Source organism: Mus musculus, chromosome 1, assembly GCF_000001635.26.
Source record: "Mus musculus strain C57BL/6J chromosome 1, GRCm38.p6 C57BL/6J".
Classification (NCBI taxonomy): domain Eukaryota; kingdom Metazoa; phylum Chordata; class Mammalia; order Rodentia; family Muridae; genus Mus; species Mus musculus.
Genome location: NC_000067.6, coordinates 181,035,498 through 181,061,869, shown reverse-complemented (window position 1 = coordinate 181,061,869; position 26,372 = coordinate 181,035,498). Strand labels below are relative to the sequence as shown.

At 43.4% G+C, this 26,372-nt stretch overlaps 1 protein-coding gene, 1 long non-coding RNA gene and 1 pseudogene across 3 annotated transcripts; 2 read left to right on the top strand and 1 right to left on the bottom strand.

Moving 5' to 3' along the window:
• Positions 1 to 1,108: 1,108 nt before the first annotated feature.
• 9130409I23Rik (RIKEN cDNA 9130409I23 gene) lies at positions 1,109 to 26,264 on the bottom strand. Of its 2 annotated transcripts, none has more exons than XM_017321873.2 (3): positions 26,060 to 26,264; positions 6,371 to 7,113; positions 1,109 to 2,193 (listed from the first exon to the last, which is right to left on the bottom strand). In XM_017321873.2, exons 2-3 carry the CDS (start codon positions 7,085 to 7,087, stop codon positions 2,056 to 2,058), a joined length of 855 nt encoding a protein of 284 aa, XP_017177362.1. In that variant the 5' UTR covers positions 7,088 to 7,113; positions 26,060 to 26,264; the 3' UTR covers positions 1,109 to 2,055. The 2 variants fall into 2 exon arrangements, with proteins under 2 accessions (XP_017177362.1, NP_001028991.1); NM_001033819.2 differs by lacking the exon at positions 26,060 to 26,264 and adding an exon at positions 10,470 to 10,633 and having other exon boundaries at positions 1,203 to 2,193.
• On the top strand, positions 8,696 to 9,342 carry Gm17967 (predicted gene, 17967; annotated as a pseudogene).
• Positions 9,527 to 14,765, top strand: Gm39716. The gene is made up of 2 exons (XR_003948798.1): positions 9,527 to 10,177; positions 13,507 to 14,765. It is a non-coding gene; the product is annotated as a predicted gene, 39716 (long non-coding RNA).
• Positions 26,265 to 26,372: the final 108 nt, after the last annotated feature.

Sequence of the window (26,372 nt, the reverse complement as noted above, 5' to 3'; positions counted from 1 at the left end):
ATCAGTTCTCTTATGTGGCCTTCTTGTAGCTGTGGCTGGGCCTATAGGTATGTGCCACCACACCTCCTCACCTAAACCAACAACAACAACAACAACAACAACAACAACAACAACAACAACAACAACAACAATCCTCTTTTCAAAAGGAAAGTTCAAGGGCTGGAGAGATGGCTCAGTGGTTAAGAGCACTGACTGCTCTTCCAAAGGTCCTGAGTTCAAATCCCAGCAACCACATGGTGGCTTACAACCATCCATATTGAGACCTGACGCTGCCTCTTGGTGTGTCTTATGATAGCTACGGTGTACTTACATATAATAAATAAATAATTTTAAAAAGAAAAAGAAAGGAAAGTTCAAAATAAAATCTCCTCATTGGTAATAAAGAAAAATACAAAAAAAAATCAATAGCTATTGATATATTGTGATTAACACCTTAGGTCACCAGCTGGTTTAAAAGTAAAACTTTGTGATCAGATCATACAGTAGAAACAGGCAATTTTATGATATGCTTGCAAAATGACAGACACCCTCTCTGGGATTGTAATTGCACAAGCAGACACACAGTTGAGCTCTGTAACAGAGCCAGGCTACCTGGAAACCAGATCAGCTTCTTGGTGTTGTAGAGGTGAGATTCTTCTGGGGCAGCTTCTGAGCATCACTGCTCTTTGTCAGGAGGCTGTAGCGCCATCCAGTTCCCCAGGGAAGGAAGTAAAGGGGGATGGAGGTGGTGATCAGAGCCAAAAGCTGTTTCCTTTTGGCAATTTAACTCTATCTCTGGGGCCAGAAGATGATGGTTTCTGGTGATTTTACTCTTTCTTGCTATTCTGGGGCCCAAAGCAGCTGGCTTCTGTCAATTGAGTCCTGCTGATTGCAGCAGGGGAGAAGAAACTTAGTTACTCCTTTTCTAGTCTCTTTGACTCAGGCCTCTCACCTGCCAGGCCAGAGGCTTGGAGTTCCTTAACTCTTCATGAGCCAGGGACAAAAGGAGAGGAGAGGGGAGGGGAGGGGAGGGGAGGGGAGGGGAGGGGAGGGGAGGGGAGGGGAGGGGAGGGGAGGGGAGGGGAGGGGAGGGGAGAAGAGAAAGGCACATATATACACACATACTGGATGAAGCTGAAAAAGTTTGCACTACCATTTTATTGTTGTTCTTAGTTTTTATACTTTCTCAGGAAAATTAATCACATGGTTTTCTAAGCATTTTTACATTCCATAAATTCATAGAGCAATAAGGCTTAAGGAATTACAACAGAATCATTTACATGTCTTTCCATTAGGCTAGTACCTGACTAAACATCCATTATCTACTATTGCTAGATCCATAAGCTCATTAAAAGTTTAAAGCAATAATTTTTATGTCATAAGTTAGCACAGAATTTGTCAAGAGACAAATCATCTGCCTTGTGTCTTACTATTTTGAAATCTTGGCTAAGACTGGTTTTAGTCCATCATTTATGTTTTGTCCTTTCACCTACAATCAATTTCCCATTCCCAGTTTATGGCCCCTAGTTACCAGATAGTGGCTTCATTTCTGACCTAGAAGGAATTTGATCCAAGCCTGGTTTCTTTATCTAATGCAATTATCCCATGACACATGAAGGTTTACAGAGCTCTATTTGCAGCGTTTGTTCTATAGGGGGCTTGAGAGTACCTATATCAATTTAGGAGTTCTATAAACAGAAATATGAAGTCATCAGTTCATCTACACAGCATAACTACATGAAAGTACCATCTTCATATTGATTCTGCAGGAAATCGTCCCAATATAGTTGGCAGATGCCCAGGAATCATTAGGCTATGTAAGAGTGGCAGGAAAGGCATATTGGTAGCAAGAAGCAATCCTGGGATGAAATGTCTGAGGACCTTGCATCTCAGAGTACATCTGTTACAGCCCTGCAAAACAGTGGGTCATCACCAGAAAACTCACTTGCTTGCCATAGCCTTTCCTAGATGGCTTCTAACAGCTCTTAATTTTAACAAGAAAAAAAAATCCACATTATCAGCAATTAAAAATCTTTGCAGACTTTGCTTTGACTCTGACAGTGCTTGCTCTAAAAGCTATTTCCTTTTTGGAAGCCTCTTCTTCATCCGTGAATAGGAACTTATTGTGTTATCCATCACAAAATCATACAGTACTTTGATCCAGGAGATGTGATGGGGGAGTTTGTCATAGTATTCAGCTGCTATTTTCCTCACCTGGAAGTTAAAAAAACAACACAAAACACAGTGAGTGTTACTGAGGCCTCAAGATGACAGGTAAGTGTCTGACACAGGCAAAGGGACAAATAACCAAACCAGCTAACATGCAATGCTTTTGTTCATGGTCCTTCAGACCACTGCAGTTCTTCATGAATAAAGACAGTCTACAGACCACATGCACATAAACAGCTCTGTCACACACTGGACTTAGGGCAAAGCCAGCAGCATTCAGTTCACCCAGCAACTGGAACAGAAAGCCATTAATGTGTGTCTGCACTACAGTGGTAAGGGAGAGATGGTCCCTCCACCGCTCTCCCTTGCCACCTGCAGCAGATGGAAGAGATGGCCCTAGGTTCATGAGAACTGGAGAGCTAGTCCTGTCCTTCACAGTCTACAGCACTTGGGTGAGAGGGCTCTGTACCTCACCTGGGCGTCACAGTAGAGCTGACCATGGTGGAATGGATACCGGTGAGTATGGGGCACCTGGCCCTATAATAGTGTAGCATAAGGCCTTGAAGCAGACCAATGACTCATTGTGATAAACATTTGCAAGCAAAGAAGTGTGGGCAAAAGGGTCCCACACTGTGGGATACACTGTGACACCCTACAGCTTCCAGAAGGAGATTTTTTTTTCCTTCTATGGGGAGGTTGCAAGGGTAGAGCATGGATTTCAAAGGATGGGAAGATGAGTGAGATTGGGATGCATGATGTGAAATTCACAAAGAATCAATAAAAAGTTAAATAAATAGAGCCATTAGTGTCCTAACACTGTAAAATGACAGAGCCAGTCAGAGCCTGGATAAACATTTAAGGTATTAATTAAGACTGAAAGTATATTAGCAACCAGGATGGTGCAAATGATGATAAATTATAAACATATAAAGGACATGTGGTAAAAATGAATAAATTCTCAACATTATGTGTGGGTTATAAATCTTAGAGAATTTACAAGCAAGTTGTCCAATACAAGTCAGAGTCTGCCATAAACTCTGGATGTCTATGTATTTTATAAAGTTGCAAGAACATAGAAAATGCTTGTTTAAGGGGGAGCTGTGAGATCACTAAGTTAAAGGTTCTTACTGCTAATTCTGAAGATCTGAATGCAATCCCCAGAGTCCACATGATGGAAGAAGAGAACCAACTCCAGAAAACTGTCCTTTGACTCCCCACCCCACATACCATGAAATATGCACACACACACACACACACACACACACACACACACACAATATGTAAATATTTCAAGAGTTTTGTGAACAGCAAGTTTAACTAAAACTGTTATTAAAAATTTTTTAAATTTGGAATTGAAAAAAATTTAATTGATATTGTATTGTATAAAAATGTTCTGCAATTGATTATTGGTACTTCAATTTTTGTGTTTGACTTATATATACCCTGACAACACACACACACACACACACACACACACACACACACACACACACACACACAATGTTGGGAGTGACCCTGTTTGAATATCAGCCATAAGTGCTTACTTATAAAGTCTTGGCCTTAGTGGAAAAGTACCAGCTTAGTTGAGATTTTTGTGGGAAAAAGTTGAGGCCTCTGTAGGAAAGTACTACCCCCAGTTAAGAACAAATAGCTATAGATCTTATGGACAGGTACCTAGCAACCCATTTTGTTCTGCTTCTCCTGCTGAACTTTTTACCTAGCCAATTTCCTGCTTTCGGGAACAGGTGTGTTCCCCCAGAAACAAAGCGATTCTGGGTCATCCCCTACCCCATATCCTGCTTCTGTGGGTATAAAACTTGTCTGGAAAAAAGAAAATTTGACAGCTTGATCAATCAGACTTGCTGTCCATCCTTTGTGTTTCTTGCCCCCCCCCCTCTCCACAGGTGGTTCCTCAGACCCTGTCTTGCAGGCCGGGACACACACACACACACACACACACACACCCGCGCGCACACACACATACACACACACACACACACAAATGTGTGTAGATACATGTATTTTGGTTATTTCCAGACAGAGTTTCTCTGTGTATCCTAGCTGTCCTGTACTAGCTCTGTAGACCAGGCTAACCTTGAACTTGGAGACCTACCTACCTCTGCCTCCCAGGTACTGGAATTGAAAGTGTATGCCATCATACCCACCATTGTATATGAGTTACACTTCAATAAAGCTACTACAAGTCCTAAGAGTTGGAGGTGTAGCTCAGTGATACCATGTTTGCCTAGCATGCCTGAGGCCATGGTTTCATCTCTAGTAACACTAACAAGCAAATGAACAAATAAAATGCCTACTTTATTATGGCATCCCCAGCAATCATTTCATAGCTGCACAAATGTCATTACTATAGTTAACTGTAATAAATACCAGGAAATTATTAAGAAACAAAGTACAACGTTCCTAGATATAAACCATAGAAAGAGCAAGGCAAGCTGGACTAGTGAAATCTAGGGTTGTTTGTAAGATTAGCTCAGAAAAAGAAGAAAGCAACAAGAAAGAGAGACTTGAATAGTTGTGGGTGTACCATGAGCCTTAAGTCAAGATGTCTAAACTGAACTAAAGTTTCAGTATCCAGAGGGCTACAGAAAGTTACCCAAACTTTCCCATGTAGCTTTTGGGAAAAAAAAACCCCTGGGTTTTCAAACTAATACCAACTTTGTCTCTTGGGTAGACCTAGTTAAAAAAATAAAAATAAAAATTCTAGGCTAGAGAGATGGCTCAGCAATTGAGAGCACCTTCCATCCTTGTAGAAGGCCTGAGTGAGTTCAGTTCTCAGCACCCATGTGACAGCTCACAAGGGCCTGTAACTCCAGTTCCAGGGTATATGACACCTCCTGTGCTTTCCCTGAGCACCTAACATGCATGTGGTCCACACATATATATGCAGACATTCACACATGCACAACAAAAAATAAAATCCTTAAAAAAATAAAAATTCACCTGCCCAGTCATAGATCAACAAAAGCCACACTGGAGATTCCGGACAGATCGATACCAAGACATTGGAGGCTAGTGTTACACTACGCATGCTCAGGGTTGGGGTCATACAGGTATCTGCTTCTTTCCTCAAATCGTTTATTGTAAAAATGCAAATCCCACTGAACAGCTGAAAGGATCATCAAACAGCTCTCATGCACCCTTCGCCAGCTCGAAGGTGTGGCACAGGTGCCCGTGACACACAGTTACCCTCTGTAATGCCAGTCTGCATGAGACACAGCCGCCTTCTTTCTTCTCCTTGTGGAACCCATTGAAATTAGGTCGCAGATGGCATGCATGAGTTCCGGAGAAGTTAACATTGGTATTTCATCCCTCAGTAGCTCAATATGTGTTTCTAAAAGGTGTCAGTCTGCCAAGCACAGAACACTGATCTACCTTATGCTATACAAGTCTGAGCAAGGGAGAGATGATAGTCCATGCTAGGAACATAACAGAGCATTGCAAACAGATGTCTACCCTTTTTTTTTTTTTTTTTTTTTTTTTCAGAAAACTTACGCAGGATTTCCTGGTTCTCATGGACAAATCAACTAGCACCACGTGACCATGTACCGCATTGTCACAAGGTAGTCACAGCATTTCATAAGCCACACACCATCTTAGCAGATCCCACCAGTTGAAGAGCTCCTCTAACTCAGGTTGCTGCTCATGTCACAGAAGGATTTGATTTCTAATTCTGAGTTTGTGATGATTGAATGAAAATGGCCCCCATAGGAAGGATTAGGGAGTATGGCTGTGTTTTAGAAGGTGTGTCCCTGAAGGGGGGGGGGATTTGAGGTATCAAAAGCACATGCCAGGTCCAGTCTCACTCAGTACCATGCCTCCCTGCCTGCTACCATGCTCTCTGCCATGATGATCATGAAGCCGTACCAAGACCCCCAGTTAAATGCTTTCTTTTCTAAGTTGCCTTGTTCATGGTGTCTCTTCACAGCAATAGGACAGTAGCTAGGACAGAGTTATTTTACTGCCTAACAGATTGTACACATCTGCCGATACTTCTGAGCCATGAGCGTAAGAATGTAAAAGACTGTACCCTTGGTCAAACTAGCCTGTCAGATAGCAGATGATATTATGCTTTGATTTTCATTTTGATGAGCAGCATTGGCTACTAAAATATACTAACTTTCATTAAACAATGAGCAAGTGAAGATTAATTTGGGTTAGGTCGCTATTAGAAATGAAAATATTTACCAAACACTTTACTTACCAAGGGAAGGTCTTTTCCAGGAATGTTGGGGAAGTCATGGTGCTCGTTGTGATAGCCCACATTGAAGGTGAGCAAGTTCAGAGGCCCATAATAGGAGAATGTTTCCTGGTCCTTTAAGAACATGTAATGGTCCCCTATAAGATTGCCACTTATTGGGTGCAAACCCAGACCAAGCATGGAGGCTACCAGCATGTAGACTAAGGATTTAACCCCAAAGACATAGTAAACTATAATGTCAAAGGTGATCTGAACAACAGTATTGATGATTTCCAGATAAGAAATTGGTTTGCGGTTGATAAATAGAAGTCGAAAAGTAATAAAGAGAGGTTGAAAAGCAATCCAGACAAGCTTCCTGTAAGCGGTGCAGAAGAACCAGCCCTCGAGATAGTGAGGAACACCTACGTCGACACCATCAACTCCAAGGAATCGATGGTGGTCCGTGTGGTATTTCTTAAAGGAAATCGAGCATGGAATCCCAATCGGGAGGTTAGCAAATATTCCAAACCAGCGGTTCCACAGTGCTTTGCGGTGGCCAAAGGGGAAATTATGAGAGATCTCATGAGAAGCTATAATTAGTGAGTGGTTAATAGAACCACCAAATACATAGGCACAAAATATGACCCATTTCCACTCCAAGTCTTTGACTAAGTACAACAAAGCCAGCTGGATAAGAATTATTATGGTTATGATCCAGATCAGGTTAGGGTCCGGTTTCATCAAAGATTTTATCTCTGGATATTTTGCTGTAAGAAAAGAAAACACAAGAATAGTTAGGTGGAGATTAGTGTAATTATAATTACCATCAAGTATATTTAGGTGGACACACTGAAGAAATTCTAGTTAAAGGAGTTGGGAGATGACTCGATGGGCGCGAAAACTTGCTATAAAAGCGCCTTCCTTTAAACACGCACAGCGATGAACTGAAACTGTATCAAAGACCTAATGATAAAATCCCAAATCTCCAAAGACAACATTCAAGTTAATCCTCATGACCTCTTTGGTTTTTAAACTGCATATGATTTCTTTTCTTCTGCGAATAATGCCACTGAAAAGGGGGAGACTATTGATGGGAGACATTGATGTAGACTGTATAGGAGCCTTTAAAGCTTGCACAAATAAGTAACAAATCCAATTTAAAAAGTGTAAAGCTGGCAAGATGGCTCAGAGGTTAAGAGCACTGACTGCTCTTCCAGGGGTCCTGAGTTCAATTCCCAGCAAGCACATGGTGGCTCACAACCATTTGTAATGATATCTGATGTCCTCTTCTGCTGTGTCTGAAGACAGCTGTCCCCATACTCATAAAAATAAATCAATTTTTTTTAAATTGTAAAACTGTCTGAACAGATATTTCTCCAGCTAATCTTGGTTGTCAGCTTGATTGTCTGTGGAATTAGCTTAAACCCAGGCCACTGGGCATAGCTGTGAGGGATTTCTCTTGGTTGGATTGTTTGAGGTGCAAGACCCATCCTAGATCTGAGGCAAACGTTCTGGTGGCAGCCCACATGAAAGGACACGGAGGAAGCAAGCTTTTGCTTTTTGCCTGCTTGCCCTCACTCTCACTGGCAAGCCCATCTACTCTGCTGCTGAGGCCCTTCTTTGCTGCCATTAGGCCCTGCCTCTTTGTTATTCCAATGTAGAGGGAACATCTCTGGGACTCCAGCATCAGAGTGTGACTGCCAAGACATTCATTTTCTTTAACTGAATAACTATTGTAACCTTGGCCTTTCCATCAGGAGACAGCCATTGCTGGGATGCTCAGGCCAGCAGCTCTAAGCCACACTAATAAACGTCTCCCTGCCTTTGCTACCCCTGTGCCAGGATTACTCTTCTGTGCCACTGGGCCTGGCTTTCATCTGGGAGCTGGGCATCTGAATTCCGGTCATGATGCCTGCATCACAAACACTGTATTGACTGAGCTATGTCTCTAAGGCCACTTCATTCTTATTTGTCATAGCTTAACAATACACTCTGTGTAAACACACCACTGTCTCCATTGATGGTCACATCGGTTAAACCCACAACTTAACTATTGTGAATGTCACAACATATATGAAAGTGCAGGTTTCTCATTTGTGTGCTGACTGCATTCACTTTGGAAGTGTAACAGGAAGTGAGAGAAAATTTTACGTGGTAGATCTATTGTGAGATTATGATGGGAGGAAAACCACTATTTTTCTTAAAATTAATTTTTAGAAAATCCATATTGTCCTTTATAGTAAGTGCATATAGCTTATGACCCCCGTAGCAGGGTGCAAGCAAGCCTTTTCTCTGTTTATGTTTCTGTGATGGCTTGCAACCCAGCAGGAACCATGGAGGCCACCAGAGGAACAGAAGGTTTCTGCTGTGCCAGAAACCGGAATCTCCACAGAGTTTAAGATAAAACCCCTGAGGAAGATGCTTGCCCTAAAGACACTTTGGAAGGCAAAGAGGAAGCTTATCTGTGAAAGACAAATAAAGGCCGATATATAGAGAACTGGCATTGATATGGCTAGGTTGGCAAGGATGGCTGGAAACTCCTATACCTGCAGAACCATCAGAGCCCAAGGCACCAAGGCTATGGACTCCACAACGTGCTGCAGCTTCTCTGCTTCTACCAGGTCTTCAATGACAGACACCTTTGTTAAATTCAACAAGACTTCAGTCCACACCCTGGGAATTGGGGAACGCACATGGAAGGACCCCAACCAGAAGTTGGTAAATGAGCTAATCTACAAGCCTGGTTAGGGCAAAATCAATAAGAAGAGAATTGCCTCGACAGATAATTCTTTGATTGCTCGATCTCTTGAGAAATACGGCATCATTTGCATAAAGAATATAATTCCTGGGATCTATACAATTCAAGGAAGCAAACAGCCTCCCATGGCCCAAATATCGTCTCCAAGAGGTGGAATGAAGGAAAAATAAAAAAGACCACACATTCACTAGAAGATGCAGATGCTGTAGACCAGACAGACAGGCTTATGTGAAGGATGGAGGAAGGGTCCCCTGGGTATTTCTGTAAGCTGGTCAGTTAATAAACAGCGACTGCTTGTTGGGGTGGGGGACAGAAAAGGGGGGAAAAGTGAGAGAACAGGAGAGAGAATGGGGTAAGAAAGCCAGAGCTAGAGAGAGGGGGAAGGGAAGGAGGGGGAGGGGGAGGTAATGAGAGAGAGAGAGAGAGAGAGAGAGAGAGAGAGAGAGAACAGTAAGTAGCACCCCCGGACTTCTTCCCGGATGCAGAGCAAGTGCTCTGGGTTCTTTCCTTATTCAGCAGGATGCTGGCTGCGGCCTCACGTGGGCTGCTCCAGCATTCAACCATCCAGTACATCCCCAGCCCCACCTCCGTGAATTCTCTGCCCAGCACCTCACTCTCAGTAGTTTCTGCAGCTCCCATTGCTGAGAACCAGTTTTGTCCCTTTTCTGGCATCCTTGCTTTACATAAAATTTTAGTTTATTTTGAGATTTTTTTTTTTTTGAGCATGTTTGGTCGATCAGGCATTTCTGTCAATTTTGTGACGTGGACTTCTTAGAAAGTGACCAAAGTTTCAGAAATACACTATCATGTCGACGTAACTCAAGCAACGGCCCTGGTTTTCTTCCCGATGGCCATCCATCTCTGTTCCCAGAAAGGAAATCCTGAGCAGCACTCATTCCTCCTCGAATATGGTCGAATTTTCATGGAGAAATATAAAGTCCTTTCTGCTTTTCAAATGGGATGGCTAGATTTGTGGGGAAAGTCCCCCTCTTGTAACAAGAATCGATGACAACTTCCCGTTTCTTTGACTTTCCCCGGCTACCGGTGAGAACACCGAATTCCATTGTTTGAGGGTGAGTTTTCATGTAGGTGGATATCACACTATTAATTATTATCAATAATTATTTTTATTTTTATGCAATATGTATATAGCATAGATAAGATTGTCGTATGTCGTTTCCTATCAACTATGCATAAGTGATTTGCAATATGCTCAAATCAAGGGTTCTCTCTCTCACACTCAAGCTCTCCTGGGTAAACGAAATGGGACTAGAACTCAAAACGAACCACAAGGCTCTGCATCCTGGGTACTGGGATGAAAGGTCTTCCCCCCCCCCCCACACACACACACACAGGCAATCTCACCCAATATCTCCCGACGTCGATCATTATGCAGCCGATCATTGTACACCCACTCAGCATCTTCCAGTGATGCGAGTTTCCTCATGGCTGGTGTGCACACCTGCCCTAGGATCTGCTCCAGGTGCAACTCCGAGAGGGTGACAGGATCAATAGCAGCTGTGGCCTGCATCTCTTATCCCCTTCACAGGCTGAGTAATACCTTTGAGGAGGTGCTAAACACCACCCAGTCACCAGCCCGGCCTGGTCAGCTGACTCTGCAGGCTGTGCCTCCAGGGTCTGAGGTTTGGATGTACCCTCCTGCAGTCTATGGGTATCACTGACCCTGCACGTAAAGGCCAGGCCTCTGCCCTAGCACGGCTGCAGCCATTTTGTTCCATGCCTGCCAACTTTTTCATAGTGTACTTGTAAAATGCCTGTCAGTTATTGGCACAGAAAAATAACTTGACTCAGAGCCGGGTTGTGCTGTGAGTCCCCTGTTACAGTCTGTATGAGTTTGTTGATATTTTTCTTTTTCTTTTTTGTTTTTGTTTTTGTTTTTCGAGACAGGGTTTCTCTGTGTCCTGGAACTCACTCTGTAGACCAAGCTGGCCTCAAACTCAGAAATACGTCTGCCTCTGCCTCCCAAGTGCTGGGATTAAAGGCGTGCACCACCACTGCCAGTCAAGGTTTGTTAATCTTAAAAGAAAAAAAAAATCACAAAGTTTTACGTAGCACCCTTTGTATTAGAGGTCAATATGAACTGTTATGTCTGCATTGGCTTGAGTCAGGACTGACTACCCAGCAGCATTCCCAGCACCTGCGTATGAACTCATTGTGGTTTTGTTGTAGTTTTGTTTTGGTTTGTTTTGTTTTTGTTTTTTTGTTTTTGGTGTGGTTTTATCCTTTATAAACTGATATAAAAAATAATGTTCAAGGTCGTAGCTTCAGCGCCTCCCCCTTCCCCCCCCCCCCCGAATTCTGAACTACAGCCCTGATGGATCAGTCTTAGAATATGCATTCAATAAACCATCCCTGTTGGACTGAGATGGGTGTTCGTGTGTTTCGTGGGGCAATTCCTGGACCCCAACATTTGGTACATTGGCCGGGAAGCCCCCTACCCTGGAACATCCCTCAGTTACTGACAGTGAATGCCAGGAAGCCAGCTGGCCCTCTATGAGGAGGAAAGTTTTTTTTGTTTTTTGGTAGCTTCCCAGTTCTTTTTCTTAGTTTGGTCTTGTTTCTGGTACCTTTTGGTGACTCAAGTAAAGACAGCTGGACACAGTAATGCTCCCTGGTCAGGAGGACAGAGGATGCTCCGAATCTCCTCTTGGCTAGGTGGTCAGAATAAAATCCACCCCTTTGGACAAAGGCTTAGTCTTTAGATCTAAAAATAAATACACTTAATTCTTGAAATTATATATAAAGAGAAAGGAGATTATAGGTGTAATTTACCCACTAAGATATTTAGTTTTAAATTTTCAAAAGGATCTTTTAAAATTTCAATTGAAAGATAAAACTTTTTTTGTTGTCGAGAGGTTTTGCCCTAGGAAAGATATAACCTGCCAGAAAAGGCCATCCCTTTCCCAGAGGTAAGCAGTTGGGACAGGGTTTTGGTTTTATCTTCCCAGGAGAATAAAAGCACCCAACTAAGGAATCTGGGACCACAGGGCAACTGAAACATCTGAAGAAAAAGGCCAGGCCAGCAAGAGAAAATGTCCCCCCACTCCCTCCCCCCAAAAAAGAGTAAGTTGGCTAAGTGGTATTGCTGCCCTCTACAGACATAAGTGGCAACTGCTCTTCATGTGGTCCCAATTCAATTAAGGAAAGCTGGCTTTGGGTTTGGAGAGAGGCTCTCTCCTAATCTAAACCCACACATGCTTGTTAAAGGAAAATCTAAAATCTTTGTCTCATATCAGAAGAACCACCTGGTATCAGACAGAGGAAAAAAGAGAAAGACTAGTTTTTTTTTAATTAGGTATTTTCTTCATTTACATTTCCAATGCTATCCCAAAAGTACCCCCATACTCCCCCCACCCACTCCCCTACCCACCCACTCCCATTTCTTGGCCCTGGTGTTCCCCTGTACTGAAGCATATAAAGTTTGCAAGACCAAGGGGTCTCTCTTTCCAATGATGGCCAACTAGGCCATCTTCTGCTACATATGCAGCTAGAGACATGAGCTCTGGGGTACTGGTTAGTTCATATTGTTGTTCCACCTATAGGGTTGCAGACCCCTTTAGCTCCTTGGGTATTTTCTCTAGCTCCTCCATTGGGGGCCCTGTATTACATCCAATAGCTGACTGTGAGCATCCACTTCGGTGTTTGCCAGGCACTGGCATAGTCTCACAAAAGACAGCTATATCAGGGTCCGAGAAAGACTAGTTTATTGCCAGTAATACAATCCTCTTTTGGTTGTCATCTGACTCTCCAAAACTTTCTTAAGATAAAAGTATCTAAACATGCGTACGATTATTACTTACATATAAACTTTCTACCGTGATGCTAGTGGTCATACAGAATATTCACTAATTCTAGAAATAAGCTTCATCCAGCTTCCTGTATGTGTTTTCAGGTTTGAGTCTGAAGCAGGTAACCAGGAACTGCTGAATATGGCAATTAAAATGTTTAGATTTTCTACCATTCCCAACAGTAACCTTTGAGGTTCCCCGAGGAGATGAAGGGACCCTGCAACAACGAATCCACCTGGATTGTGGTACCGCCAACTACTGGGCAAAAGTGCCCCAGGCCTCTTCTGCCACCAGGTTCTGCACAGTGGACACCTGTGGGTTTGCTACTGTGTTCTACCTAGCCAGGACTGCTACTGAGCTGACAAACACCACCCAAAGATCAGCTTTGGACGACAGATTGCTCAGGACATTCAAACTGCTGAGTTCATATGGGGCTGATACGAACACTTTACAGAACTTTGAACTCAAAAGACTCCATTCTAAGGCTGCCGAATACAACCACGTTGGGCTTTGTGGAGAGCTTGGCAGAAATAGCCTCATTATTGTAAATAGTTTTACTGTGTTTGAGTTAAAAATCTTTCCTTTTTATTTAGGCAAGAAGAATATAGGAATAATAGAAGTAGAAGGAAGAAGACGTGGAGCCACATGACTGAGGACTGAGACTTCTGAAACAATCCGAACACTTCCTGGGTTCAAACCCAGGACAAGTCTCACTCAGCACCTGCGGCTCCTTTTGGACTCGGCTCCTCTCTCGCTCTCCTTCCCCCCCTCTCCTCTCATGGTCTGGTTTAGCCTGCCAGCCCCATCCAACCTGGACTGTTCCCTCTGCCTGCTTCCTCCTTTATATTCACCATAAAGCCATTCTCCACATTTCAGGGATGGTCAATGTCCCCCCTTCATCTCATCTTTCATTCACTGAGGACCCAATCAATAGCCTGTGGTGAAGATTGATCGCTGAATTATATTTAAATGCTATAGGGTACCAGTGAATATGTTTGGTATAATGACTGGGTCTCTTTGCATTTGTGAGGTCAAGTGTGCCAGAGAAATCTGGCTTGTCCAACAAAGCCATTCCCTTAGTAATCTGTTGACCCACTTGGATGGCCATTATCACCACATTTTTCCCTTCTAGATTTTAGTTTGGTTTAGTTTAGTTCATTGGTGGGAACACATGTGCACAGGCCTGTGGAGTTCAGAGTTCAATGTTCAGTGTCCTTCCCTATGACTCTCCACCTTGGTTTTCTAACCCAGGCCTCTGACTGAACCTGGAACTCACCAGTGTGCCAAACTAGCTGATAAGTCCTGCCTGTCTCCTCATCCTCTAGCACTGGGTTTGATTTCAACACGTGAAACCACACCTATGAGTGTTGTGTGTCCACATTCATCTTTCTTACCCACTGAGCCACTTCCCTAAGCCACTAGATTTTAACTGTCATCTCTGCATATGTATGGGGTGGTGGCAGCATAGGTTTTGAAACTACATAGGGCACCATAAGAGGGCAAGCTTTGAGTGAGGAATGAAGGGAGGGGAGATGAGTGAATCACGGAACACATGTGACAGAAACAAAGAAGGGACTACTTGGGGTGTGTGTGTGAGAGTGAAACTGTTGGGGTGAGGCATGGAAAGGGGAGAGAGGAGAAAAGGAACAGAGGTTAACGCACAACTAAATGTGACTTCTCCCTGCTGGAGCACCCAGGAGAGCTACTGGATGAGAAAGGGCTTTGTTGTTTGATTGATTGATTGATTGATTGATTGATTGAGGAAACCACACAGCCCAGGCTAGCTGCTAAGGGAAATAACAATGTATTATAGCATGCTGATTTTTTATATAAAAAAAGAAAGAACAAAATACTGTGCTAGTGTCTTTTTTGCTCATATATGGATAAAGACCCCTCCCCAACTAACACAATAACTAAAAACAAGCATTTTATTTTTCAGTTGAGCTATGCAAGGAGGAACAATGGTTCTAAATAAAACTTTAACATGATGTGAGGTTTCCAGCCTTGATTGTGGTGGTGACAGAAATGCTAACGTGGTCAAAAGTAACTAAAACAGTGCAAAATGTGGCTCAGGGTACAGTAGCGTCCAGGGACAATACTCAGCACCAATATAAATACACAAGTGAATTCTGTACACTGAAGATGGGTACTCTATTATTCAGGGTTCTCAAGAGGAACAGAGCCAATTGTGTGTGTGTGTGTGTGTGTGTGTGTGTGTGTGTGTGTGTAAAGGAGATTTATTAGAGTGCTTTACAGAATGTGGTCCCCCAGTCCAACAATGACTGACTATGACAATGGAAGGACCAAGAATCCAGTAGCTGTTCAGTCAAAGAAGCTGAATGTCTCAGCTGGTCTTCAGTACACGCTGGAATCCTGAAGAATTAGGTTTTCATGCCAGTGAAGGAATGGACTTGCTATCAGGGGTGAAAGCAAGAAGCCAAAGAGTTCCTTCTTCCATGTCTTCTATATAGGCTGCCAGCATAAGATGTGTCCCAGATTAGAGATGGATCTTTCCACCTCAAAAGATCTGTATTGCAAATGGGTCTTCCCACTTCAAATTATTTCATTAAGAAAATAAATCCCTCTACCCCAACGCTGGGGAGGCAGAGGCAGGCAGGTCTCTCTGAGTCCAAGTCCAGCTAGTTTTGTGCAGTAACTTCCAGGTCAGCTAGAGCTACATAGTGAGACCTTGTCTCCCCAACAGCAACCACCAGCAAGCCAGGGGTAGCCGCACACACACACCCTTACTCCCTGCGCCTGGGAGGCAGAGGCAGAGGCCAGCCTGATCTATGGAGGGAGTTCCAGGACAGTCAGGGCTACACAGAGAAACTCTGTCTCAAAACAAACAAGAGAACAAAAACCCCATCACCACCACCAAACAAAATCTCACTAGATACCAAGCCTGCAGCTTCCTTGACCTTGTACTTTCTGTCTACCAGAACTAAGAGAGACGAATTATGTGGCATTTTTTAGAGTAGCTTTAATGGGTAAAGACATTTATGTTGGGGTCTAGGAGTCACCCCAGAAACCACAGGGGCACCAATCTTAGTTAAACAGGGATGGTTTGTTGAATGTACACCCCAATACTGATCGTCCAGAGCAACAGCTCAAAGCTGTGTGCTGGACATTTCTCAGGATAAAACTCCAAAACCCACAATGAGCTCATACACAGGTGTTGGAAGTGCTGCCCGGTGGTTAGCCCTGACTCAAGCCAATTTAAACATAACAGTTCATATCAACCTTTAGTTTGATGGGCCCTACATGAAGCTTATAGTTGTGGAATTTCCTAGCAGTAACAAACCTCATAACATACAGAACATAACAAGGTATGTAGTCAGCATGACCCTGCTCTGAGTCGTTATTTTTCTGCATTAATAACTGGCAGGCATATTACAGCAACAATATGAAATAGCTGGCAGTTGTGGAACAAAATGGCTACAGCTATGCTAGGTGGGTAGGCTTCAACGATTAGCAAAAAAAAAAAAAAAAAAAAAAAAAAAAAAAAAACCTCATAAATTATACTTATACAAAGCAGTACGCACTTGCAACAGCTGAACCTTGGGTTTCAACAACAGTGACTAAGAGATGGAGAAACAGCACACTGTCAGAAGATTGCTGGCCAGGTTTTGAACATCTTCCTAACACAACTGAGGAATAGAATACAAAATGAAATGTATATATTTAATGCACTCTTCCTCCGTGACTAGTCTATATACATGTCCTCCTCACAGCCAGGATAAGGAATGTTTTCTTTAATTTCTATACTATTACCCAAACACATCCAGGACTAAGACAACCGGTGACCCACTTCCTACTCCCAGATTGAACTTGCCTCTTTGCGCAATCATTTGAGCGGGAACAGATTGCCTCCATTCTGTTGAGCAAGGCTCATGATTTTTCAGCCTTGTTTTTGAGACGTCCACAGGTGTATATACTTGTTATCGTAGCAGGATCCCATCATGGGAGGTTTGATAACCTCTCATCTATACTGTATCTGGCTGTGCTATAGAAGAGTCATGGACAGGTCTTTCCCTAGAAAGAGTACAGAGAAACAATGTGGCTAAGTTTTCCCACATCCTCACCTGAATTAATACGGCCAGGTTTTGTTTACAAATTTAGCGGTATTTGTTCTAAAGCTTGCTGGCCACTCTATTATCTTTGTGGAGATTCTGTCTAGATCTCAGTGCCTGAAGTTGTTGGTTTGTGGCCCCATCTTGGTCCTTTTCCACTGACCTCACCTCACCAGGGCTTGGACCTAGCAGGCCATAGTTTTTGTATTGCAGCTGATGTGCCTTGAAATTATGCAATCAGCCTATCGTCCCTGGATCTTGGCTATGAAGGCATCCTCAAAATTACCGGGAACAAAAGAAGGCTGAGCTATGGAATAAGCTCGTAGTAGAAGCAGCTCTTGTGCTCTTCTAAGCTGGCCTACTTCTGCCATGACTGCCATGGGGGCTGGCAGTTTCTTGGCTGTTGTGCTGTTACTGTTGCTGGAGGCAGCACCCAGGGCCTCCCTCCCATGAGCAAGCCACTGTCAGTGAGCAAACTCAGAGCTTCCTGGGAAGGTCTTGAGGTCAATCATGTTGATTTCTTTGGACTCTTCTTTCCTGCCACGTTCCTCTGTTCTCCCTGGTAGCCTAGGGGTGCAGTATAGCTTGATGCTCTCAGGGAGCTGCTAGTCTCCTAGCTGCTAAGCAGCTAATGTCTAGTACTCTCTGAGGACTCTTCGTATTGAAGTTTTCCTGAAGTCTTTTCTACAGAGTCCATTCTTTTTCGTTTCTTTGTTGTTGTTGTTGTTCTTGTTTGTAGAACATGATTTTAATATTTTCAACTGTTAATATTCAACAGACAGAATAATTATTTTAAGATATATTTCATTGTTATGTCTCCCTTTTCATTTATGATTTTATTAATTTGGATACTGTTTCTGTGCCCTCTGGTTAGTCTGGCTAAGGGTTTATCTATTTTGTTGATTTTCTCAAAGAACCAGCTCCTGGTTTTATTGATTTTTTTGTATAGTTCTTTTTGTTTCTATTTGGTTGATTTCAGCCCTGAGTTTGATTATTTCCTGCAGTCTATTCCTATTGGGTGTATTTGCTTCCTTTTGTTCTAGAGCTTTCAGGTGTGCTGTCAAGCTGCTAATGTAAGTTTTTTTCAGTTTCTTTTTGGAGGCACTCAGAGCTATGAGTTTTCCTCTTACCACTGCTTTCATTGTGTCCCATAAGTTTTGGTATGATGTGTCTTCATTTTCATTAAATTCCAAAAAGCCTTTAATTTTTTTCTTTATTTCTTCCTTGACCAAATTATCATTGAGTAGAGCATTATTCAACTTCCATGTGAATGTGTGCTTTCCATTGTCTTTATTGGTATTTAAGACTAGCCTTAGTCCATGGTGATGTGATAGGGTAAATGGGATTACTTCAATCTTCTTGTATCTATTGAGGCCTGTTTTGTGACCAATTATATGGTCAGTTTTGGAGAAGGTACCATGAGGTGCTGAGAAGAAGGTATATTCTTTTGCGTTAGGATGAAATGTTCTATAAACATCTGTTAGATCCATTTGGTTCATAACTTCTGTTAGTTTCACTGTGTCTCTGTTTAGTTTCTGTTCCATGATCTGTCCATTGCTGAGAGTGGGGTGTTGAAGTCTCCCAGTATTATTGTGTGGGGTGCAATGTGTGATTTGAGCTTTAGTAAAGTTTCTTTTATGAATATGGATGCCCTTGCATTTGGAGCATAGATGTTCAGAATTGAGAGCTCATCTTGGTAGATTTTTCCTTTGACCAGTATGAAGTGTCCTTCCTTATCTTTTTTGATAACTTTTGGTTGAAAGTTGATTTTATTCATTATTAGAATGGCTACTCCAGCTTGTTTCTTGGGACCGTTTGCTTGGAAAATTGTTTTCCAGGCTTTTACTCTGAGGTAGTGTCTGTCTTTGTCACTGAGGTGCATTTCCTGTATGCAGCAAAACGCTGTGTCCTGTTTACGTATCCAGTCTGTTAGTCTATGCCTTTTTATTGGGGACTTGAGTCCATTGATGTTAAGAGATATTAAGGAAAAGTGATTATTACTCTCGGTTATTTTTGTTGTTATAGGTAGCATTCTGTTTGTGCAGCCATCTTCTTTTGGGTTTGTTGAAAGATTACCTTCTTGTTTTTCCTTGGGTTGGTGTTTTCCATCCATTATCCTTTGTAGGGATGGATTTATGGAAAGATGTTATGTAAATTTGGTTTTGTCATGGAATATCTTGTTTTCTCCATCTATGGTAACTGAGAGTTTTGCTGGATATAGTATCCTGGGCTGGCATTTGTGTTCTCTTAAGGTCTGTATGACATCTGCCCAGGATCTTCTAGTTTTCATAGTTGCTGGTGAGAAGTCTCGTGTAATTCTGATACGTCTGCCTTTATATGATACTTGACCTTTTCCCCTTACTGCTTTTAATATTCTTTTTTTGTTTAGTACATTTGGTGTTTTGATTATTATGTGATGGGAGGAATTTCTTTTCTGGTCCAGTCTATTTGGAGTTCTTTAGGCCTCTTGTGTGTTTATGGGCATCTCTTTCTTTAGGTTAGGGAAGTTTTCTTCTATAATTTTGTTGAAGATATTTACTGGCCCTTTAAGTTGGGAATCTTTGCTCTCTTCTATTCCTATTATCCTTAGGTTTGGTCTTCTCATTGAGTCCTGGATTTCCTGGATGTTTTGGGTTAGGAGCTTTTTGCATTTTGCATTTTCTTTGACTGTTGTGTCAATGTTTTCTATGGTATCTTCTGCACCTGAGATTCTCTCTTCTATCTCATGTATTCTGTTATGCTTGCATCTATGACCCCTGACCTCTTTCCTAGGTTTTCTATCTCCAGGGTTCTCTCCCTTTGTGGTTTCTATTTCCATTTTTAGGTCTTGGATGGTTTTGTTCAATTCCTTCACCTATTTGATTGTGTTTTCCTGTAATTCTTTAAGGGATTTTTGTGTTTCTTCTACCTGTTTACCTGTGTTCTCCTGTATTTCTTTAAGGGAATTGTTTATGTCCTTCTTAAAGTCCTCTATCATCATTATGAGAAGTGATTTTAGATCCAAATCTTGCTTTTCCAGTGTGATAGTGTATCCAGGACTTGCTATGGTGGGAGAATTGGGTTCTGATGATGCCAAATAACCTTGGATTCTGTTGCTTATATTCTTACCCTTGTCACCTGCCATCTGATTATCTCTAGTGCTACCTGCCCTCGATATATCTGACTGGAGCCTGTCCTTCCTGTGATCCTGGTTGTGTCAGAACTCCTCAGAGTTCAGCTGTCTCTGTGATCCTGAGATTCTGGGTATGTTAGAGCTCCTGGGAGTCAAGCTGCCTCTGAGACCCTGAGATCCTGGTGTGACCAAACAAACTCCTGTGATCCTGTGATCCTGGGTGTGTTAGAACACCTGAGAGTGAAGCTTCCTCTGGGTGTTAAGGGACTGGCTGTGGAGTTTGCTCCCAAGGTCTGCTCAGGGCACCAGCTACAGAGTCCATTCTTAAGGAATGGATTTAGAGCTCTTTTCTTATGGCTTGCCTTTCCCCATGAGAAAAATTCTAAGACATTTTTCTCAAGTTAAGGGAAAGGGTGGTAGCTTGCTTTTCATTGAAGGAACCTGTTTGCCCACAGTGCTCTGAATTCAGCTCCCTGAGCTGGTCTTCTCAGTTGACTTCCCCAACTGTGAAACATCCCTCCTACAGTAAGGGGATAGATGCACTGCGTTCCCAGCATACCACAGCTAGCATAGACAGAGACAGATACTCCACTTTATCAAAGACAGGGCGATGAGAGGCTTCTAGGCTGCTTGGCTTCAAAATCTATGAATTTAGCCTTTGCAGTAATGGGGGAAGTGGAAAGGATAAGAAATGCTGGCAACCTGCCTCTTCAAGGTAGCACTGGAGCCCTAAACTGGGAGCTGGAGACAGGGAACCTATGTGTTGGAGTTACCTCTCTGGGATGCAGCGCCTTCATGCAGGGCTGGAAGAAAGAACGAACAGGGCATGGCTCGGGTGCTTTGGGCACTTTTCTTCTTATCAAGATTCAGATTCTCTTGAGTACAAATTTCTTCATACATTGTATGTCCCTGGAACATCTAGAACAGCAGTTCTCAACTTGTGTGTCACAACCTCGTTAGGGGTCACATGTGATATCCCACATAGCAGGTAGTTACGTAACAGTTCATAAGGGAGCAAAAATTATAGTTATTAGTAGTAACAAAAATAATTTTAATGGCTGGGTGTCACCACAACATGAGGAACTGTATTAAAGGGTTGCAGTGTTGGGAAGGTTGAGAACCACTGTTCTAGAGGGTGTATGCGGTCATTTAAACAGTTCTATTAACATTTTTATACAGTTATGATTACCTCACTGCAGAATGGATGCATAGAGCTAGGCGCATCTCCACTCTGGAAGCCAGAGTCCCCGGAACTGTATCTCATTGTGCTTTGTTTTAGTGCCTGGTTAGTAAAAAGGGGGACCCTTTATTTTACATCACCCTGGGCCATTTGTGCTAGACCATGCCCGTTTGCCATCTAACCAGTTCCAACTTCATGCCTTACAGCTTTTCTATTCCCAACAGCAACAGGGCAGGTAGGTCTTGCAGGCTGTTCCTCAGGCTCTCCAATCTCTGAATTCTGCCTACCATTTGGCTATTAGGGAACCCGAGAAGTTACAGGGGAGGGAGAATCAGGGATTTCTCCTTTCCTTTCTCTGCATGGGAGCCGGCTCCAGCCAGCCAGGCTCTGTGGCTTTGCTTTGTCTGGGGGTGGGGGGGTGGGGGGGGGTGACAGTGCTAAGGTAACTGAGGACCAGTGTCCTCCCTGTCTCCTATTTGGCCGCCAAACACTGTCATCTGAGTAACCCGTGAATTGCAATAGATTTCTTCAGCTACCAGTACATGGAGCAGCATATGATTTTTTTTAAGGTGGAGCTTATCCACAAGACCACTACTACCACTTCTTGTTCTGATAAGTTCTTATTTTGTTCACTTTATCTGACGTTGCCCAGTTTCTGTGTTGGGGTGCACTGTGAGCACTGAAGGAACATGAAGAGCTTCGTCTGGTGTGTCTGTTGCTTCTTAGGGGGACACACTGCACACTGGAAGAACAGCACAGAAAACCGCCCCAAAACCGCACCCAAGAATTTCTTGTGTCCCATGTATTTCTTGTAGCCACTAGAGGGCACTCCTAGGCAAACACTGTTTAGCTCCTGTGTTGGCTGTCTCATGGTTAATCTGGAAAGGTGAGGTCTCAGGTATTCTTACACAAATGAGTAGAAGAATATCCTGCATGATGGACCTCCCTGTCAGAAAAACTTTCAACAAAGGCAGAATAAAAACCACGCTTCCTGTCTCAGCTGCACCAGAAAACACAAAAATCCCACAATTCATGTGGAAGATCTTTCTGTGTGATCGCTTGACAGTAGCTATCTTAAAAGACTGGCCCTAGGCTTGCGCACAGCCACCACAACCTCGAAGAAATACTTCTGCAAAGAATCAGCGCAATAACTCTGTACAGAGAAGGTTTCAAGGATACAGTGCCTTCAGGGCAAATGGGAAGACAGTGTGGAAGGAAGAAGATCGGCTCAGGGCTACTTGAGGCAGTGGGAGCTCAAGTCAGGAAAGCACCCTGCCTGTGAGTCAGGCTTTTCTGAGTGTTTTAGAGGCCCCAGCGTACTCCTACCAAGCATACCTTAAAGCTGAAAATTAGGCTAGTAGGTGCCATTCCTAAATATATCAGTAATGGAAGGCCAGCATTAGAGCTTCTGCAGAGCTGTGGCTAGCTGTTGGGTACCTGCTTCCTTGCTACACTCACTCCAGTAGTGACTCTCATGACAGGACTAGAAAAGTTCACAGAAACTTAGTCTCCTGAAACCGTGGCATCCCATATAACAAATGCTCCAAACTTGTCCTTTCAAATGGATCTGTGTGCTTTCTTTCAGTATTGTTTTATTATAGGAGCCTCCAAGCAATGACTTGCCAAATACCTAAGCAAAATTGAATTTTGCTTCCTGGCCTTCACCAATGCCCTAGGTAGTCCTTGAGCCGACCCTGGGCTTGGAATTCAGTAAGAATGTTGCCTATTCAGTGACATTCAGAATTGCCTCTAGTATTGTAAAAGAGATAGTGAAAGAAATCAGGCATTACTATCTACTATGTAGAGTTAGAAATTTCAGGGCAAGCTTAGCAAAGTAAGTTTAGAATTCTTATTAAAGTTATGTATAGCAGACTACTCATTAGTAGAAAGTCCCCCCACACAATCACTTAGAATAAAAGCCGAGTCACTCCCATATACAGGAATTTACAATGGTTTAGGAAGTACATTGGGCTGTGGTTTAAGGAAGAACTAGAATATTGCATTATTCATGAGAAGGTTAGCTAGAGCAGAACTCCCTAATTAGAACTATGGCTTGGGCATGAAAGCCCTTGCCCCGGGAGTGTAAAGATCTCACACCTGGCTTCTGAGAATATAGCTGACCTTAGATAGAGCTCACTTTGTCTCAGTTGTTTTATTGCCCAGTTCTTTCAATCTTTATGTTTGCATTCTTCTGTTTTGTGTTAAGAGTCATTAAGCATCCGGTAACCTCATTGTACCTTGCCGATGTGTCACCTAACTTCCCTATTTTCTTCTGTATTAAAAGCTTGATGCTCGATTTGACAAATTACATTCAGATACAGCACACTCCCTTGTGTTCATATTTGTTTGTCATTTCTCGCCGACTCCTGCCCACCTGACCGGGACCCTGATTTCTCCCGTGGATTGAAGGGGGCCAACTGAGCCTGGTCTGTGGCACTTCCTGATGTGTACGGAGCTCTTATGTGGAAACTCATGTTTGGCAGGGACCCTACTGACCTTCTCAGGCCCATCATTGGATCCCAAGTCACCTGTTTCTCCCCCCACAGCCATCCATTAATAGGTACTTGTTGCATGTAATTAAAAAAAAAAAAAAAAAAAAAAAAAAAAGGCCTGCTTCTGCCTTCCCAGGAGTTCTGCCTGCATTTTCAGCTAGACTCTGAGATCACCTTCTGCTGGTCTCACTCCCTCCACTGGTCTCACTCCCGACCTGGCTCTGTCAACAACCAGCTGGTTCCCTGACCTGGAACTGTGATCTATTAATCTATCGCTCCCAGCCCATCTTGGCTAGCTGCCCCAAGCCACCAACAAACACCCTGGCTGCACTCTTTCCCCGCCTGCCTTTGCTCTATGGATGGAATACACTAGACAGTTTTAATATTTTAAAACTATCCAGATAGCATAACTGCTGGGCTCCTATCAGCTAACCTATTTCAGTCAACCACCAGTGGCAGAAGCGGCCATTTCCAGCCAACCCCATAGGAAGAACAATATCAACCAACCAGAACCCCCAGAACTCCCAGGGACTAAGCCATCAACAAAGGAGTACACATAGCTCTAGCTGCATATGTAGCAGAGGATGGCCTTGTTAGACATCAATAGGAGGAGAGGTCCTTGGTCCTATGAAGGCTCGATAGATGTCCCAGTGTAGGGGAATCGAGGGCGGGGAGGTGAAAGTAAGTGGGTGGGTGTAGCAACACCCTCATAGAAGCAGGGGGAGGGAGAATGTGATAGGGTATTTCCAGAAGGGAGGGAAACCAGGAAAGGAGATAGCATTTGAAATGTATATAAAGAAAATATCCAATTAAAAAAGTAAATTCAAGTTTAAGTGATTTAAATTAAAAAAAAGTCAACTCAATCTCAGCCAGCTAGAGGCACAGCCATACCCAGACCTCACACTTGCCATCTTTAGAAGCCACGACCCGGGCTGGAGAGATGGCTCAGCGGTTAAGAGCACTGACTGGCTCTTCCGAAGGTCCTGAGTTCAAATCCCAGCAACCACATGGTGGCTCACAACCATCCATAATGAGATCTGATGCCCTCTTCTGGGGTGTCTGAAGACAGCTACAGTGTACTTACATATAACAAATAAATAAATAAATAAATAAATAAATCTTAAAAAAAAAAAAAAGAAGCCACGACCCGTGAATACAGACCTAAACCTTCCACTCATTTCCCTCATCTGACTGTAAGTTCTTTGTGTCTCAGAGTCTTGATGACAAACTTTCCTGAGAGTCTCAGAGGACCAGGAGCCCGCTCTGTGCATCCCTGCCAGAGGGCAGTATAGGGATGATGGGGAGTGGCCCATCTCCAGCCTGCCAGGCTGTAGGTTCCCTTTCTTAACCAAGGTACCCGAATGTCTGTCCCAGAACCTTTGTCTGTGATAACTATTAGTTTGGTGGTGAGACCAACATTCCTGGAATGCCTACAAACATGACCCTTTCCCTTCAGGGGATTAAGAAAAAACTGTTGCGCAGGTTTTTTCTTTCTTCCTTCCTTCCTTTCTTTCTATCTTATTTACTTATTCATATGTTGGGGTAAGTTTTCTTCACATTGTGTGAAGGTGTGTCTCTGTACCTTCGATTGTTAATTGTGTCTAGGTTTTCCATTTCATAAATACTCATCCTTTCTCGCCTGCATAAAGGTGATCTAGAAATGTATCAGAGGTTGCCTTGATATTGATTGATTGTCATAAAGATCTTAGGGTCAGTAACTAGGCAGGAAGTTCAAGGGCAGAACGTTTGGGCAGACAGAGGACACAGGAGAGGAAAACAGATGGGGAAGATTCAGAGAGTGGACACGGAGGAAACAGAAGGGATCAGAGCTGAGTGGAGAGGTATGAAGGTACTGACATGGCAGGTTATAGGCTAGATAGTTTAAGTTACATGAGCTAGCTGGGATACTGCCCCAGCCAAAGGCCTAAGCTTTAAACTGTAAGAGAAGTCTCATGTAATTCTTAATATCAGAGGCTGGGTTTGTGTAGGGGCCGTGGGAACTTGGGGAGCAAGCGCCCTGGCTGCAGGGCAGGTTCATGCAGTTCACTCAGTCTGAAGCTCAACACATAACAGACTGTTTCTGGAAGGTGAGACTATGTCCCCTCGGCTCCTGTCACGGTCCCCAGTGCCTGCACTACAGCCAGCACAGACAGCCACTGTCATTTCAGACCCAGCTCTCAGGTCCTGGAAGCAACCAAGAACAGCTCTGCATGACATCATCAGGAGAGTAGCAAGTAGGGGCAGCAGGAAAGATGGCCAACCTGCCCAGGGAACTGGAAAATCAGCCCCTACCTGACTGCAGCAGGGAGAGACCGAAACACTGCTGTTGTTTTTCTTGGGGACACAAACCAGGCCTTTCCCCTTTCCTGGGCGTAATTATCCCAGCATGCTCTGCTGTGCACCATGGCTCAGTGCTGGCACCTTGAGCCTTCTTGAAGCAGCAGGCCCATGGGGCTCTGTACACAATAGCATCCAGAGCCCTTGGGAGAGTCAGGACAGACTGAGTGTGAGTCCCCACCCCTCTCCCTTTGTACACTGTAGAGTCCCAATGACTCAGCTAATCTGCTGTATGCACATGGCAGTCACACTCTGGACTTCAGACAGC

What these genes read in the sequence shown, in the direction of transcription:
- 9130409I23Rik (NM_001033819.2), bottom strand. Translation starts at nt 10,551, where the DNA reads ATGAGGAAACTCGCATCACTGGAAGATGCTGAGTGGGTGTACAATGAT. An exon ending in TCGACGTCGGGAGATATTGG is followed by an intron (nt 7,114 to 10,469) that starts GTGAGATTGCCT and finishes CTTTTCTTACAG; the next exon opens with CAAAATATCCAGAGATAAAA. An exon ending in CTGGAAAAGACCTTCCCTTG is followed by an intron (nt 2,194 to 6,370) that starts GTAAGTAAAGTG and finishes TTTAACTTCCAG; the next exon opens with GTGAGGAAAATAGCAGCTGA.